General features: G+C 42.5%; 1 protein-coding gene across 10 annotated transcripts in view; it reads left to right on the top strand.

The window, feature by feature from the left end:
- LOC133466968 (opioid-binding protein/cell adhesion molecule homolog) overlaps nucleotides 1-17569 on the top strand; it is a 189243-nt gene that overhangs the window by 107757 nt on the left and 63917 nt on the right. For 6 of the 10 annotated variants that reach the window (XR_009785091.1, XM_061751258.1, XM_061751260.1 and 3 more), the window contains exons 2-5: nucleotides 1841-1931; nucleotides 11890-11977; nucleotides 14145-14249; nucleotides 14371-14444. Coding sequence is in view for 9 of the 10 variants with exons in the window: in XM_061751258.1 (XP_061607242.1) it covers nucleotides 1841-1931; nucleotides 11890-11977; nucleotides 14145-14249; nucleotides 14371-14444 (358 nt within the window). In the remaining variant the exon portion in view is untranslated. Of the gene's footprint in view, nucleotides 1-1596; nucleotides 1932-11889; nucleotides 11978-14144; nucleotides 14250-14370; nucleotides 14445-17569 lie in introns of those variants that run through there. The other 4 variants (XM_061751265.1, XM_061751267.1, XM_061751264.1 and 1 more) reach the window with 4 other exon arrangements.

Raw genomic sequence — 17569 nt, 5'->3', positions numbered from 1 at the left:
TATATTGCAGCCATTTGCTAAAATCATTTAAGTTCATTTTTTTCCACACTAATGTACACACAGCACCCCATATTGACAGAAAAAAAAAACGGAATTGTTGAAAATTTTATTTATTAAAAAATAAAAACTGAAATATCACACAGCCATAAGTATTCAGACCCTTTGCTCAGTATTTAGTAGAAACACCCTTTGTAGCTAATACAGCCATGAGTCTTTTTGGGAATTATTCAAGTTTTTCACACCTGGATTAGAGATCCTCTGCCATTCCTCCTTGCCGATCCTCTCCAGTTCTGTCAGGTTGGATGGTAAACGGTGGACAGCAATTTTCAGGTCTCTCCAGAGATGCTCAATTGGGTTTAAGTCAGGGCTCTGGCTGGGCCATTCAAGAACAGTCTCGGAGTTGTTCTCAAGCCACTCTGTTATTTTAGCCGTGTGCTGAGGGGCATTGCCTTGTTGGAAGGTGAACCTTCGGCCCAGTCTGAGGCTCTGAGCACTCTGGAGAAGGTTTTCGGCCAGGACATCCCTGTACTAGGCCGCATTCATCTTTCCTTTGATGGCAACCAGTCGTCCTGTCCCTGCAGCTGAAAAACACCCCCACAGCATGATGCTGCCACCACCAGGCTTCACTGTTGGGACTCTATTGGACAGGTGAGGAGCAGTGCCTGGTTTTCTCCACACATGCTACTTAGAATTAAGTCCAACAATTTATATCTTGGTCCCATCAGACCAGAGAATCTTATTTCTCACCATCTTGGAGTCCTTCAGGTGTTTTTTTTAGCAAACTCCATGCAGGCTTTCATGTGTCTTGCACTAAGGAGAGGCTTCCGTCGAGGTATTCTGCCATCAAGCCCCAACTGGTGGAGGGCTGCAGTGATGGTTGACTTTCTAGAACTTTAGCCCGTCTCTCGACTGCATCTCTGGAGCTCAGCCACAGTGATCTTTGGGTTCTTTTTTTACCTCTCTCACCAAGGGTTCTGATCGTCCCAAACGTCTTCCATTTAAGGATTAAGGAGGCCACTGTGCTCTTAGGAACCTTAAGTGCATTAAAAAAAAATTTGTAGCCTTGGCCAGATCTGTGCCTTGCCACAATTCTGTCTCTGAGCTCTTTAGGCAGTTCCTTTGACCTCATGGTTCTCATTTGCTCTGACATGCATTGTGAGCTGTAAGGTCTTATATAGACAGGTGTGTGCCTTTCCTAATCAAGTCCAATCAGTATAATCAGCTGGACTCCAATGAAGGTGTAGAACCATCTTAAGGATAATCAGAAGAAATGGACAGCACCCAAGTTAAATATATGAGTGTCACAGCAAAGGGTCTGAATTCTTATGCCTGTGTGATATTTCAGTTTTTCTTTTTCAATAAATCAGCATATATTTCAACAATTCTGTTTTTTTCTGTCAATAGGGGGTGCTGTGTGTAAATGAATGAGGAAAAAATGAATTTAAATGATTTTAACAAATGGCTGCAATATAACAAAAAGTGAAAAATGTAAGGGGTTCTGAAAACTTTCCGTACCCACTGTATATTTGTAAAGATAGATGATAGATGATGTCTGCAATCTGTCAGGAAGGATTACTAAAAAGAAATAAGTAGAGTTGGGACAAGCGATTCTGTCATTACAAGCCACAGCTATTTGTCGACAAGATTTGGATTAAGACCAATGAACTGGGTGGTAAATAATCTCCAGGAGTATGTTTATTGGGTGAACGTGGACTCCTTGTTCACATGAGACTTTTTCCACGACTCTTAAGGCTGAAGATAATGTTTGTCGGGAGACACTTTGTCTTTTGCAAGTGCACAGCCCTTCTCTCGCTGAGAATTTTGCTTCTTGTGCCTGCAGGCTTGCCTGTCCAGACTCAAGGCGATTCTCAATCCGATAAAAATATCATGGACAATATTACCGTCAGACAAGGAGAGACAGTCTTTCTTAGGTGAGTCGCCACACTTTTTTTTAAAAAACAAAACAAAAACATTATTTCCTCCCTCAGTAGGATGTATAATTGAAATGTTGTCTGTTTAATCATGTTCATGCTGCTGAAAAAAGGGTCGGGATTTTAAAGGATTATTCTTTTGAATCTAGTCAATAGACACACGATAGTCTGTTAACCTTTCTTTTATTTTTTGAGCTGTAACTACAGCAAAAGTAGTTTGCTGGTGTGGGACAAATGAATTTAAACACTTTTCACATCTGCAAAGGACTTTAGGGGGGTGTTACAAATTAAAAAAAAAAAGTTACATTATTATAATGGTGTGGATAGACAAGCAATTCTATAAGAGATTGCCAATGGTGACCTTTTCCCTCCTCTGTGCCTTCAGAGGCTTACTGGACATAGAGGGATTTATGCTGCTTTCAAATGCTGTTGGGAGTCTTGAATGTAATCTTAACATAAGCATAATCACATGAGCCAACATACGTATTTGAGGATGTCTTGTGTATAGGGTGAAAATACTTCATGGTGCTTCTTATATAAGTTGAAAATGTGTTGCACATTCCAATGTTGATTGTAAATTATATGTAAAGTAAACTTCCTTGGCATTGCTTTCTTATCTATTGGAGGATTATAACCCCCCCTCCCAGCCACACAGACACACACACACACACACACACACACACACGCACACTTGAATTGTATTTCTAGTGAAAGATGTATGGAACATGTATTTAGTAATTCCACTGTATTTCTCATTTATTTATTCATTTTTTATTCTTCATTTATTTATGTGTACGTGTAAAAAACTATTTCCCTTACATGAGGATTCATTACAATGCTGTTCTAAGTTTTACTATTATTTCAAACACATAACAAAACTACAGATGTGGAATACCACTTACCTATTATGCTCCCTCTGGCAATTTTGTTTGTTGTTAATTTGTATTGTTTTATTTGGCGATTGTTTGAACTCTGTTACAGCTTGGGGTATTAAATTTTGCATTTTACACCCCCTGGACACGAACAAAATGACTGTAAACTGTAGACTGTAAATCATGCCTCTATTTTTTCTCCTCTGTTTTTAACAAATCACTTGAAAACAACAGACTTGCTCAAAACTACTAAACAATGGTTGCATAAATGATTGAGGATAAGCGACTAAGACAATGGATGGATGATGGATTGATGGATGAATGGATGAATATTCCAAGCATGACAATGTTTTTTCATCTTTCTATTACATAATAATATGAGTTAGATAGGTCCATCCCTCACCCAACCATTAATGGGAGTCTGTGGCATTAAAAATGCCCTAATGGTTAGTATGGTAACACATGTATTTATTTGGGACAGAGGTACTCATATGGTCTGTCTCTGTTTGACAGCATCCTTATTTCTGAGATTACGACATCTTGAAAAGGGAGGGTGGGGGTGCCACTAAACAGAAAACTCAATTAGGGTACATCAAAAGGATGCAAAGCAAGTAAATAGAACATGCGTACAACTACTATTACACTACAAGGAAACATTAACAACAACATAAACAATAAAAGGTTATTAGCTATGATATTTACAAATGCCAATGGGCATCCGGCTCGGCCCAGCATCAATTTACCCAATGCAAGGGAATTGAAACTGCACTTCCCAGCTGTGTTTTGTAAAAGAGTTTCAGGAATGTCGACCTCATTGTTAATTATTGTTATTATTGTTGTTTCCTGTAGTGGTAGTAGTGTTTTACATACTTATGTCATGCTTTCATTTTGTTTGTACCATTAGCAAGGTGTTCTTTTTAGTTGCCACCTTGTTCGATTATAGGATTTAACAGGAATGGATACAACAACACTTGACCCTGTGCACTTTGTCACAATATGAAGGTATCCGTTGTAAGTGGACCCAGAAGCAAGCGGAGGCTGAGAAGTTTATGGAGAATGGTTTATTGAAAAGGAATTTGGGATTGGACCTTTGAGGCGTAATGGCGGGTCGTCAAGCCGGGGAACGTGCGGGAGGCGATGGCGTAAGCAGGTGGATGGCTTGGTGGGGTGGTGGAGGAAATCAGCAAGGCGGGGAACACGGAAGGAGTATTGAGGACGAGGAAGAACATGGAGATCAGAACATTGCGAATAAGGCGTAGCTTATGTGCGAGTACAAGGCCGGTGTACCACGGCTAAACGTTAATACTCTGGCAGAGGAGTCCTGGATCTGGCAGGCTTAAATGCATGTGATGATGAACGCTGATTGGAAACAGGTGCATGGCCAATGTGGTGCTGAGTAATGGGAAGGGAGAGAGAGAGTGGGGGAGGGGGAGAGGGGCGCAAAGTGTCACCCAAGCTCTAAAACAGGAACTACAAGGCATAGCTCATGACAGTACGCCCTCTCAATGGACGGGTCCAGGTGTCCTGTCCGGATTCCCATGGTGGGCCGCGTAAAAGTCCCTCATCAGGGAGTCATCAAGGATAAGTCTGCATGAGATCCAGGAGCATTCCTCTGGGCTATACCCCTCCCAGTCTACCAGGAACTGGTAACCACGGAGGGACCCTGGGCCTCACATCAAGGTTTCGTGAAACGGTGAACGCCGGATGGTTGTCGATAACACGTGGGGGCGGAGGGGGTACGGCCGGAGGGCCAAGAGTGCAGGTGGAGACAGGCTTGAGTAGTGACACATGGAACGTTGGATGAATCTTGAGAGATTGTGGAAGTTTTAGTTGAACTGATGTAGGATTGATGATCTCGGTGATAGGGAAGGGACTAATAAAGCACAAAGTGAGTTTACGTGATTTTGTTTGGAGTGGGAGGTCACGGGAGGAAAGCCAAACCGTCTGACCCACCTTGTACTCTGGCGTAGGGGAGCGATGAAGGTCCGCTAGTCGTTTATTCTTTTTGACGGAGCGGGTTAAAGCCCCCATGATGTCCTTCCAAATGGCCTGGACCCTGCGGAGAAGATCCCTCATCGCAGGAACCGCCACCACATGCTCTTGTTCCCTACAATGGAGGTTGGAAACCATAACAGGCCATGAACAGTGACATAACAGTGGCGGAGCTGGTGAAGGAGTTGTGGGCGTCACTGCGAGACGATGTCGATGGGGATTCCGTGGAGTTTAAAGACATGATTGACAAGGAGGTTAGCGGTTTCAAAGGCAGAGTGTAGCTTGGAGAGGGCTATATAATGGACGTATTTGGAGAATCAATGATAGTAAGGATGATAGAGTCACCTTCAAAGGGAGGTAGGCCGGTAACCAAGTCCAAGGCGATGTGGAACCAAGGGTGGCTTGGGACAGGTAAGGGGCGCACCAAACCAGCTGGGGGCAGATGTGAGGGCTTCCCTCTGGCACAGACGGAGCAGCCTTGGACGAATTCCCTGATGTTTTTTACCAAATATCTGGTAAATATCTGGGCGTCACAGAGGGGTTCCAATGAAGGGTTAATGAGGCATAGTGGAGACTGTTTTTTTTTCCGTGATTTCATTGAGTCCTCGGTAGTCGCTAAAGGGGCGGAGAGTGTTGGGTTTTTTTTCTCAATGAAGAAAAAAACGGCCCCCATGGGAGAGGATGAAGGCCGAATGAGTCCAGAAGCCAGGGAGTCACGGATATAATCTTCCATTACCTTTTTCTCAGGGCGTGAAAGGTTGAAGAGACGGCTGGAACGGAGAGGGCGGTCTGGGAGGCGGGGGCGTTTGGTAGAAAAATGGCAAGCTCCTTACTGAAAACTGGGGATAGATCATGATATTCTTCCGGTACCCGGGGGAGGTTGACTGGTGTAGCAGGTGGTTGAAGTTTGCTGGAGGGTGGTATTGCGGAAAGCAGACAGTGCAAATGGCAGACAGTGCAAATGGCAGTGAGGACTCCACCCAGTGATAGCAAGTTGGGTCCAGTCTATGTAGTTGTAGTTTTTGAGCCATTGAATTTCAAAGACTAACGGGGTCTCGGGGGAAGGTATAACAAATAATGGAATGTCCTCGCGGTGGTTTCCTGAGATGAGTAATGTAATCAGAGCTGTTTGGTGGGTGACAGGGGAGGTTAGTCGTCCATCCAGGGCAGTGACTCTTTTCGGTGACTGGAGTGCACCGAGAGAGAGTTGGAGCTGACATGCCAATCCCTCATGAATCAAATTGTCGTCTGCACTGGAGTCAATGAGGGCAGTAACAGGTGTGTTGTGCACGGTACCAATAATACATGCGGGAATGGTCATGCGGGTGGGAGAGCTTAGGGAGACATCCGGGAATTCGTCCAGGCCTCCGGGATTGGAAACAGGTGTGCAACTAAGGTGGTGCTGATTACTGGGACGGGAGAAACAGAGAGAGAGAGAGAGAGAGAGAGAGAGAGAGAGGGCGAGTGGGGTGGAAAGCACCACCCAAGCTCCAAAACAGGACCTACAAGGCATAGCTCATGACACACTTAATGCAATTATTCCTATCCTCCTGTATGAATACAGGCTAGAAGGTGCCTCCACAAGGTGGCGCTAACTCCCCATATAGATGCCCATGTTAAACAGGTCATTCCATTATACCGTGGCCCCGTTGCACCCCCACCCCACCACAATACGCTCAAGGTTTACATTGCACCGTAACACCGCTACACAGCGGTCATCGAATCACTCCTGTGTTCTTCCATCACAGTCTGGTTTGATGCTGCTACAAAAAAGGACAAACTCCGACTGGAACAGACAATCAAAACTGCTGAAAGGATTGTCAGTACCCCCCTACCCACCCTTGAAGACTTGCATGCTGCCGGAACTAAGACAAGAACGTGCAAAATCCTCTCGGACCCTCCACATCCCGGTCACCAGCTCTTCCAGCTCCTTCCCTCAGGTAGGCGCTACCGATCAATGCAAACTAGAACTAGCAGACATTCCAACAGCTTCTTCCCTCTTGCAATCAACTTCTTAAACACCTAACCTACAATTCCATTACAACATGCTGGCAATTTTTTGACTTGAGTTTGTTGTCACATTTCTGTGGGGCCAATTATACATTACTCGTGCACTCACTGTAGTAGTCTCGCCACGCTGCACTATTTGCATATCTGTTGTTGACCAATACTGGCCACTCATGCCAGAGTAGCATCTGCTCCATTTGCACACTGATTGAGGAGTATCTGCAACATTTGCACAATCAACAATGTCCAAGATTATCGCACTACTCGCTTGAAGTCTCGGCGCCCTTTGCACAATGGTCATTGCACCGGACGATTGCAATATTAGTCTTTCGAACTGCTCTAAGTGCTAGAGGACTCGGCATCTTTTGGCACAATTGTAAAAAAAAAAAAAAAAAAACATTTTAAAAAATTGTACCGGGATTACCAGATAACTAGCAACCCTTTATTGCTCAGTGACTGTTTTATGTCAATGTCTTTATGTCTCAAAAGTGTTCTCTGTCAATTGACTCTCTGTTGTCGTACTAGAGCGAGCCGTTCTAGTACAACTGCCGGAGACAAATTCCTTGTGTGTTTTTTGGACATACTTGGCAAATAAAGATGATTCTGATTCTGATATGCTGTCACGTAGTACAAGCAGGCACACTCAATTACCACTGTACTAGCTGTTTTTAATTTTATTGTTTTGCTTAAAAGTGTTTTTCATACAAGTACTGCAGCTACTATAATTATCACTTTACTACTGTGTTAATATAAGATCTGACTTGCGTTCAAATTCAGGTTCAGGAACGGATCTCCGTCCTTAACCAAGAATCACCTGTAAAAAGCACAATTGGTTCACGCTCGCTATCCATCCTGTCTCAGTGTTACAAATATCATAATCAAATTGATGTCATATTGTTTCAATATGTACATTGCTTAACAAATTTGTTTGACCTCATTTCACAAACATGAGCCCATCCAGCATTATGACATGTATTAATGTAGAGAGACTCTTTCAATTGCAGTGAGCTCTCGACATTTTACACGCGAGAGGAATTTCGATTTGAATTCACCTTTGTTCCCCCAAATATCAGGTAGCTGAGTGCTACTATGCTCTACTTAAACCACACATCACCACCAGCTGCGAGGAGCTAAAATAAAACTTAAAATATGCAGTGCTTTTACTTTGAAAGTATGTGAGTGAACGGTACAAGCGAGTAAGAGCAACTTAATGACTTTGTCGTGACTTGCTGACTTTTCTGACTCTTCTTGTGACTATTTTTCAAAAATGCGACGAGCAACAAGGCTAAAACGGTCTTTAGTTGAGCTGTTAGTAAGGCTCTTCACAAATGGGTGGTGACTTGAATTGGCATTTGAGTCCACGGAAAAAAACGGAACCGAAACAGAATTTTCGGAATTCATCCATCCATCAATTTTCTTTACCGCTTATCCTCCTGAACCGTTTGCAAGCCAATCACAGGGCACATAGAAACAAACAACCATTCGCACTCACATTCGCACCTACGGACAATTTAGAGTCCTCAATCAACCTACCATGCATGTTTTTGGGATGTGGGAGGAAACCGGATTGCCCGGAGAACACCCACCCAGGCACGGAGAGAACATGCAAACTCCAAAAAAGTCGAGGCCGGGATTTGAACCCAGGTCCCCAGAACTGTGAGGCAGATGTGCTCACCAGTCACTAACCGTGCCGGCAATTTTCGGAATGGAATCATAAAAAAATAAAAGAATAACATACTACTCACTATTCAGACAAGAGCTGCAATGTTGCCACGCTGCATTTACTTAATATTTCACAATTTTTAGCCTTTGTTTATGGCCGATGCAATTTGGACTTGCTGTGTTTCTGCGCGTGTATTCAGTTGTACCTGTAGCCCTCCACTGAGATCTCCGTGGAAAGAGGTGTCCATTAGCCTAACCCCGAGGAGCTACAGGAATGTTCATGGCAGAGCCAGAATGGAAGCCGTAAAGGAGCCATCGCCGCGGTGGATGGACCACCGTGCTGCCCAAAAACAAACAAACAAAAAAAAACAAAAAAACAAAAAACAAAAAAACTATGGCCAGTGTTGGGCCACGGATCCCAGTTAAAGTATGCCATTTTAAAAGAAAAAGAAAAACATTTCCAGAGGGAGAAACGGCAGTCAAAACGTTTCAGTGTACTCTATTTTTGCTTCAATAGATCGTTTTGAAATAATCAAATTGGATTTTTCATTTGTTGGACTATTATTCCTGAATAGTACAAGGAATAACAATTTTATTGTGATTCGGAAGTCATTCAATACTGTCAATAAAAACAGCTATTCGGGAAATAGAGGGCGAGTCCAAACCCTAGCTGTTGGCAACATTCTTATTTCCTGTATGGTGGATAGAAGAAGGGGGGTTGCCCAGATAAGTATTTGGGACTCCCAAATAGGAACAGCTAAAATGAGTTATCGTCATTGCTCAAAATGTCAGCACACTTCAGTAATGTAGAAACATTGATGTGCACTGTAGACGTGTTTTTTGTGAATGCTGATTTAATAGTGAATCATAATCAGAATCATCTTTATTTGCCAAGTATGTCAAAAACACACAAGGACTTTGTCTCCGGTAGTTGGAGCCGCTCTAGTACGACAACAGACAGCAATTTGACAGAAAATACTTTTGAAACAAAAACAGTACTGAGAGTCACTGAGCAATGAAAGGTTCCCAGTAATGTGGTAATGCCAATACTTTTTAAATTTTTTAATATTTTTTGACAATTGTACAAATGATGCAGAGTCCTCTAGCAATTTAGAGCAGTTTGAAATGGCGAATAGGGCCATACTCTGGTACAGTGACCATTGTGCCTATAGCACAGGGACTTAAAGAAATTTAAGCAGGTTAAAGTGACTAGTAGTGCGATAATTCGGAACCGTGTCAATTGTGCAAATGGAGCAGATACTTCCCAAGCACATGAGTGACCAGTATTGGTAAGCAACAGATATAAAAATAGTGCAGTGTGGCAAGACGACTACAGTGAGTGCACAAATAACGTATAATTGCCCTCAAAGAGATGTGACAACAATCTCAAGACAAAATTGGCAGCATGTTACAATAGATTTGTAGACGTTAATGGCAATAGGAAAGAAGCTGTTGGAATGTCTGCTAGTTTTAGTTTGCATTGTTCGATAGCGCCTACCTGAGGGAAGGAGCGTAGGCGCTGGAAGAGGTAGTGACAAGGATGTGGAGGGTCCAAGAGGATTTTGCAAGCTCTTAGTTCTGGCAGCGTGCAAATCCTCAAGGGTAGGTAGGGGCATACCCACAAATTTTTCAGCAGTTTTGTTTGTCCGTTGCAATCGGAGTTTGTCTTTTTTTTGTGGCAAGACCAAACCAGATTGTGATGGATGAACACAAGACTGATTCGATGACTGTTGTGTAGTCGTGCCTCAACAGCTATTGTGGCAGGCCGTGCTTCCTCAGAAGCCACTGGAAGTACATCCTCTGCTTGGACTTTTTGAGGATAGAGTTGATGTTGGTCTCCCACTCCAGGTCCTAAGAGACTGTAATTTCCAGGAATTTGGAGGTCTCGACGGTTGACACGGGTAGTTAGGGAGCATGAGTGGCAGTTGTGGCGAAGGATGCTTCCTGAAGTCCACGATTATCTCTACAGTCTTGAGCGTCTTCAGCTCCAGGTTGTGTCGACCAGACCACAGCTTCAGCAGCTCCACATCCTGTCAATACGCAAACTCGTCACCGTCTTTAATGAGGCCGATGACTGAGGTGTCATCCGCAAACTTCAGGAGTTTGACAGCCGGGTGCATTGAGGTGCACTGTTTTGTGTAGAGAGAGAAGAGCAGCAGAGAAAGGACAAATCTTTGGTGCTCTCTGGTGGTGGTGGTGGTGCATGTAGATGAGGTGGTGTCCCCCAGCCTCTCCTGCTGTGTCCTCCCCGTCAGGAAGCTGTAAATCCACTGGCAGATGGCATGCGAGATGCTAAGCTGGTGAAGCTTGGAGCAGAGGATTTCAGGGATGATGGTGTTAAACGAAGCGCTGAAGTCATTTTACTTGCGTTTTCACCTGTGTTTTGCAAAGTTACCTTTCGTGCCAAAATGCTGAGTTCTGGTGCGTACCCTTCAAAATAAAAGGATACATGCTTAAAACCTGAAGTTAAGTTAAAACGTGGACATATAAACCATTTGATGTCATAAAATAGCTACAAATAACTATTTTAACAATGCCACATTTAACTTTTAGCTGAAACATTCATGAATGAATTTTAAGTCAATTGGGTTAGTTACACAAACATTGCCTTTTAGTTCATAGGTTTGATATTGATACTTGTTATAAATAACCCTGAGTCAAATGTTCATTTTAGTCTATCAGCAGGCTGCTAAGAAAATCGATGTTCATAATTTGTACACCCCTTACTTAAACCATGCAAACTTTTTTTGACCCAGCCTCCTAAAAGTATTGGCATCGAGAATTGTTTTGAACCCGAATCGAAATGAGAAATCGGGACCGGAGTCGCTCAAATTCTAACGATGCCCAACCCTACTCACTTCCTCACTACATCACCTATCTTTGGGGTGGGGGGGGGGGGACTCTTTGAAAAATGAATTGTCCACCCCTGGCTTGGCCTAATTGTATTCCATGATGTGTTTTTGCTTGACGAGTGAAAAGGTTTTTAGGTGGGACATTGGCTGCAGAAACTTGCTGAAGGGATGTGAAATGTCACCTGTCAAGAGATTACGACTAGATAATGCTAGGGATGCCCCAGTGCATAGGTTGGGTTCTGGAACCAGACCTCTAAAGACGGGTTGTGAGAGGCAACTTGCATACTTACAGTATTGCCCCGTGGTTTGGTGCCTATAGTGTATATTAAGACCAGTGGATGAGAGGGTAGACTTCCTTCATCTGGTCGGGGGATGGGGCTTGATTGTTTTTTTTGTGCCTTTCCACCAAACAAGAGCTCAGATTGCACTCCTTAATTGAAGAATTTGGCAAGGGTGCGAGAGGGCGCCGCTGCGAGGGTCTCAGATGTTCTGCTAGACTACGGGACTTTAACAGACATGATCGGGAGAGATCAGTGTGCTCATGGGTTAAGGGTTTCTCAATCCCCGTTATAGGAATTTCGCGCAGGGAGTGGCTGGCTCAGTTGGCTGGAACCAAGCAGCATGGAGCAGAGAGGGAGACGGCACTTCGACCGCCGTATTGGTATGGATAGTGAAATTGTAATTGAAAGTAAATTAACTTTCCATCTCTGTACTTCTGGGTCACTGGGAAGCATATTAAAACTCAAAGCTGAGATAAATGACTGAACATAGCAGGTGGCACACTGCAGTGTTTGCTTGAGGAGCTATCTCCTCATGTTTGAAAAGTAAAAAACCTCTGATACCATTTCAACTTCAAAGTACTATCATCGAATTATTGAATATACATCCATCCATCCATTTTCTGAGACGCTTCTCCTCACTAGGGTCGCGGGTGTGCTGGAGCCTATCCCAGCTATCATCGGGCAGGAGGCAGGGTACACCCTGAGCTGGTTGCCAGCCAATCGCAGGGCCCATACAAACAAACAACCATTCGCACACACATTCACACCTACGGGCAATTTAGAGTTGTCAATTAACCTACCATGCATGTTTTTGGGATGTGGGAGGAAACCGGAGTGCCCGGAGAAAACCCACGCAGGCACGGGGAGAACATGCAAACTCCACACAGGCGGGGCCGGGGATTGAATCCCAATCCTCAGAACTGTGAGGCAGACGCTCTAACCAGTTGTCCACCGTGCCACACTATTGAATATACGTATCTATTAAACAATCCCAGGTTATCACACATTTAACGACAAAGGTTATTTTTCCATCAGATGCCTGTAGTTTATTTTTCCATCAGATACCTGTAGTTTATAACATATCGACAGAGCAAACTGTTGTGTCATCTGTCATCCACCGGAAATGCTTACTGTGTTGCTGTACATATGGCCCATTGTCTCATAAATTTAATATTGGTTGTGGTGAAAGAGAACAGCTGTTGTCTGTGTTTTTCTGTGTTAGAAATGTATTAGGACATCCATCTAGCCATTTTCTGAACCACTTACCAACTTTAGGGTCACAGGTGTGGTAGAGCCTTGGAATGGTTGTCAGCTAATCACAAGGCACAAATAGACAAACACAGAGAAACAAGGATTCACACTCACATTCACACCGAAGGACAGTTTACGATAGTCTTCCAGTAACCTAACATGCATGTTTTTGGCATGTGGGAGGAAATTGGAGTAACCTGGAGAAAGCCCATGCATGCACAGGGAGAACTTGCAAAATCCACACAGCGGACAAAGCCCGGAGATGAACCCATGAGCTTTAAACTGTGACGGTGATGTGCTAACCAGTTGTCCACGGTGCAGCCCGTAATATGCAAGTTAACAAAATGCTATAAGGGACTCATATATATATATATATATATATATATATATATATATATATATATATATGTTCTGTTGTTTTTACTGTATTGCTTGATTTCTTTTAACAATGTCTGCCCATGGGTGTGACTGTGAGTGCGAATGGTTGTTTGTTTGTATGTGCCCTGCGATTGGCTGGCAACCAGTTCAGGGTGTACCCCGCCTCCTGCCCGATGATAGCTGGGATATGCTCCAGCACGCCCGCGACCCTAGTGAGGATGATACATTTTTCCAATTCTTTACCCTTTTCACTTTGAAGTGATTTAATTCCACCTAGAATAATTGGGACATTACAAAGAAACTAAAATGAACTGTGGTAGATTTCAACCAGTGTCACTGTCTCTGAATATTCATTTTCCTGCAATCAAGGAATGTGTGGATGTGTAATGAACAGATCCAGTAATGCAGATTACAGATTGATTACCTCTTTGAGAGAATGTACAGTATGTCAAGAAAACAGACAGAGATTTAAAGAATTAAACAACTTTATATATAGAGCACTTTAACAAACAACCACAGCTGACACAAATTGGACCTAAAACATATAATAATAATAATAAAATATTAATATATTTTAATAAATATAACTATTATATTTTATATTTTATTTTATATACACATATATATATATATATATATATATATATATATATATAATTTTATTTATTTATTATTATATTATTTTAATAAATATAAATATTAATATAGGATGTAGGAAGTTGGGGTCAGATTACCCAGACAAGGGAGCGAAGAGGCGTATGCTCATGTCACATTGGCATAATGGAGGTCCAAAGTTTAGTTCCCTCTCGCTGCACATTATAAATCTTGTGTGAAGTTGTTAGTAGATGAGAGAGAGGAATGTGATTGTCTTACACTGACCATTATGAGGGTGCCGTGATGCTGAAATTGTAATCCCAGGATCTCAGCATGCATGACGTCAGTCGCGTTGGGTGCAGCAGCTTGTGGTCGAATGCAGACAAACAACTACAGTTTTCTGACAGCCGTTTGTTCGTCCGCTGGCAAGTAATCTCACATTACTCATAATGATCAAAAGAAGGAATTGTTTAAATTTCCTGTCCCATTCAGTTCTCTCTCTCTCACTTAATTTATTGCCACCTCTTGTCCCTCTCCATATCTCCTTTAGGATGCGTTCTTTGGTGAGAGGATATCAGCTGGCTCCATGTTAAAGGGAAAGGCAGTAGCTCCTCGCAGTTGTAGGTGAAGCATCATAAGAGGGGAAACAAGTCTGATCGTGTCAATATATCTTGGTCTAAAGAAAATGAATGAGGGGAAGATGAATGAATTAATAAAAGAGAAAGAAAACTAAAAGAGAAAGTGAGTGTGTCAAAGCTGCTGCAACAGACTGATGACTCTTAGTGCCTGGAAGTGACTCCAATCTAATTCAAGACAGCACACACACATTGCACCGATGTCAGTTCGTCATAAAAAGTTCCATCTCTAAGATGTTGCTCATTGGCAATATGAGCAAATGCCAGAGCCCGGCATTTAATCTAAAATTACCACCACACGACGTCTGAACGACTAAAGCTGGAGTGCCAGCCAGGGATGGTAGTCTCTTCATATGGCTTTAATTATGTAATCTTGATTCATTCATATCGGACCTTTTCGATTGTACTTGCAACGTCTGCTATTTGACATTCACTGGACTGTTTAAATTCTTGCAGGATGGCACGTATCTCTGCCTCTCATTCTACTGCATTCACTTACCCAAGGTGCATTGGATATTCTACGACTGTATAAACATCACCCCACAGAACACCAACAACACAGGTCGCTTCAGTAAATTTTACTACTCAAAGTGAAAAGCAACACTGACTTTTAAAAAATAGATTAAAAAAAACATGACTAAAATACAATGAATAACAATTAATGAACATTTATAAACAATATCTATTCTATATTATTTATATGTGGGTTCACAGATGGCAAGAAGTCTCATTCAATGCAAGCATTTTATTGACGACGTCACCAACCCAACTCTGTACTTCCCGTACCTACTGCAGCACTCGGGGATCTTTGGCGCACATTTCCAGTAGCCTGGACAATCAGGCCTTCAAAATAAAAGCATACCAGCAAACCAACACTGTTACACCACCATTGCACTAGTTTTGTTGGAGAAAACAGAAAATTACTAGGAATCGGGGAAATTACTAGCTTCACACGAAATCCCAACTTTGTCTTCTCTCGCTCTGACTCAACGCACTCACTTATTTTAGCCCAGTGACCACACACATGTACTCGTTTCCATTTTCGTACACCTCATTTTCTTTTTCTTTTACCCTTAGTGTTATTTTCTTTTTGTAGTTTGTAGTTGTAGCTGTGTGTTACATTAAATATACTATAAAATTCCACTCTTGGTCATATTTTGTGTGTGTTCTGAGTTTACGTAAACCTCTGTAATCTAGGACTCAACATGTCGTAGTGTAGCAACCTTCAGAGTATGAGACTCATTAAAAAGGTTTGTCGTCATTTCTCCAAAAGTTTATACTTGTAAAAAGTGACGCGGTGCCCTTTTTCGAGAGATTAGTTTTATTTTAACAATTACATTTAAAATTACGATAAACCGGAACCTATAAATGCTACACCTGTAAATGTTATAGCGCATTTTAAGTCCATCCTGAAATTTCACCCAAAAAGCATAATATCCCTAACGTTTTGTGAGTAGTATATGCATTAAGATTTTGAAAAGCTTATCAATTACCCTTCAGAATGATATAAATCTGAATTGCCTGATACCTATGCTTGTCTTAAAAATAAAAAATACAAAAAATAAATAAATAAAGGTTTTATCATTCCCAGGGGTGCACATTACAATTTTGGTCAGGTTCTCAAATGAACACTAGAGGTTGTTGCTTGGTGCTAATTTTTTTTCATGACCCACCAACCTCACTGGATGAGTTTTTGTCCGTTTATAGACATGCATCCTATTCGTTACTTACTTATTTTCTATACAAATAAAGGTATAAACTTTTTTTTTAAATAACCTTATAACAGTTTTCCCCCCTTTTAGGTCTTTTTGCACATGCTTTACATTTTATTAGTCGTAGTCTGAGCCAGTTCACAGCTGGTACACAGCCTGTACATACAACCTGTAGCAATAGACATTCATTTAGACACATTTAATTTTAAATTTTATCATACATTGGATTCAGTATATACCTTTATGTATAGATAGATAAAATAATCTATCCATCCGTTCTCAACACTGCTTATCCTGGTTAGGGTCGTGGGGCCCTGTAGCCTATCCCAGCGGACTTCGGGCGAAAGGCAGACTATACCCTGAACTGGTCGCCAGTCCGTCTCAGGGCACATATAGACATGGACCACCATCCGCACTCACATTCACACCGTCACTAAGTGGGAACTGAACCCACGCTGCCCACACCAAAGTCAGGCAAGTGTACCACTACACCATCAGTGACCTACTATAATCCTGTGAGGAAATTTTTAAGTTATTTATTTCTAATTTATGGCAAACGGAGGAGGACGGGTTGTGCCAGCCCGCACTGCCAAGAGGACGATAATGGGGTAAGGGGTCGGGGAAGCGCCAACAAGAGTCTCGCATAGGGTACCATTCAAGCTAGCACTTCCTCAGATTTCCAGTGTGAAACTGTCCAATCAGCTGATTTGGCGCACTTCTCTAGGGCAGAGGTCCCCAATCATTTTTGCACCACGTTCCCTATTTCACCTAAAGACATTCTGACGGAGTGTTGTAGCTGCTGTACAGCAAGACAGATTTACCCACGTGGCCGCCCCACGGAGCCCGCCGCCTCGTAGGCAGCTGATGCACGCACTCAGCCACTGTCACCGCCTGTGAGTGGAACTTTCTTGTGTGAGTACTTCATTTTCTACCTGCCCTCACTTCTTGATCATAAAACGATCCATTACTTCAACGGACTGTAGGCTACCTAACGTGCGAGTAAATGAAAAACTCTCCCCACCCCTCTCCTCACACACTGTACATATGCGGTACAGGCGCAGAACAAATACCCAAGTGGGGATTGGATTGGAACAGAATGGAAACTTGTGAATGAGTTGACAAAAGTACTTATATTCACGTTAATGACTTTCCTTTATAAAGTATTTGTTTATTGTTATTGTATCCAAGGACATTCCCACCAGCTACCCAGCCAGCTGTGGTAGCCTGTTTGGGAATTTCCTGATTATGGAAATTTACTGACTCTGACTGAAGGCCCTTATAATCTGTTTTTTGGAAATATGGGCTTCAGAGAGAGAGAGAGAGAGAGAGAGAGAGAGAGAGACAGAGAGAGAGAGAGAGAGAGAGGGCTGGCCATCTACCTCTCACTCTCCTCTGCTTCTCC

Source organism: Phyllopteryx taeniolatus, chromosome 17 (genome assembly GCF_024500385.1).
Source record: "Phyllopteryx taeniolatus isolate TA_2022b chromosome 17, UOR_Ptae_1.2, whole genome shotgun sequence".
NCBI lineage: Eukaryota > Metazoa > Chordata > Actinopteri > Syngnathiformes > Syngnathidae > Phyllopteryx > Phyllopteryx taeniolatus.
The sequence above is the reverse complement of the archived record's forward strand: the minus strand, read 5'-3'. Positions and strand labels throughout refer to the sequence as shown.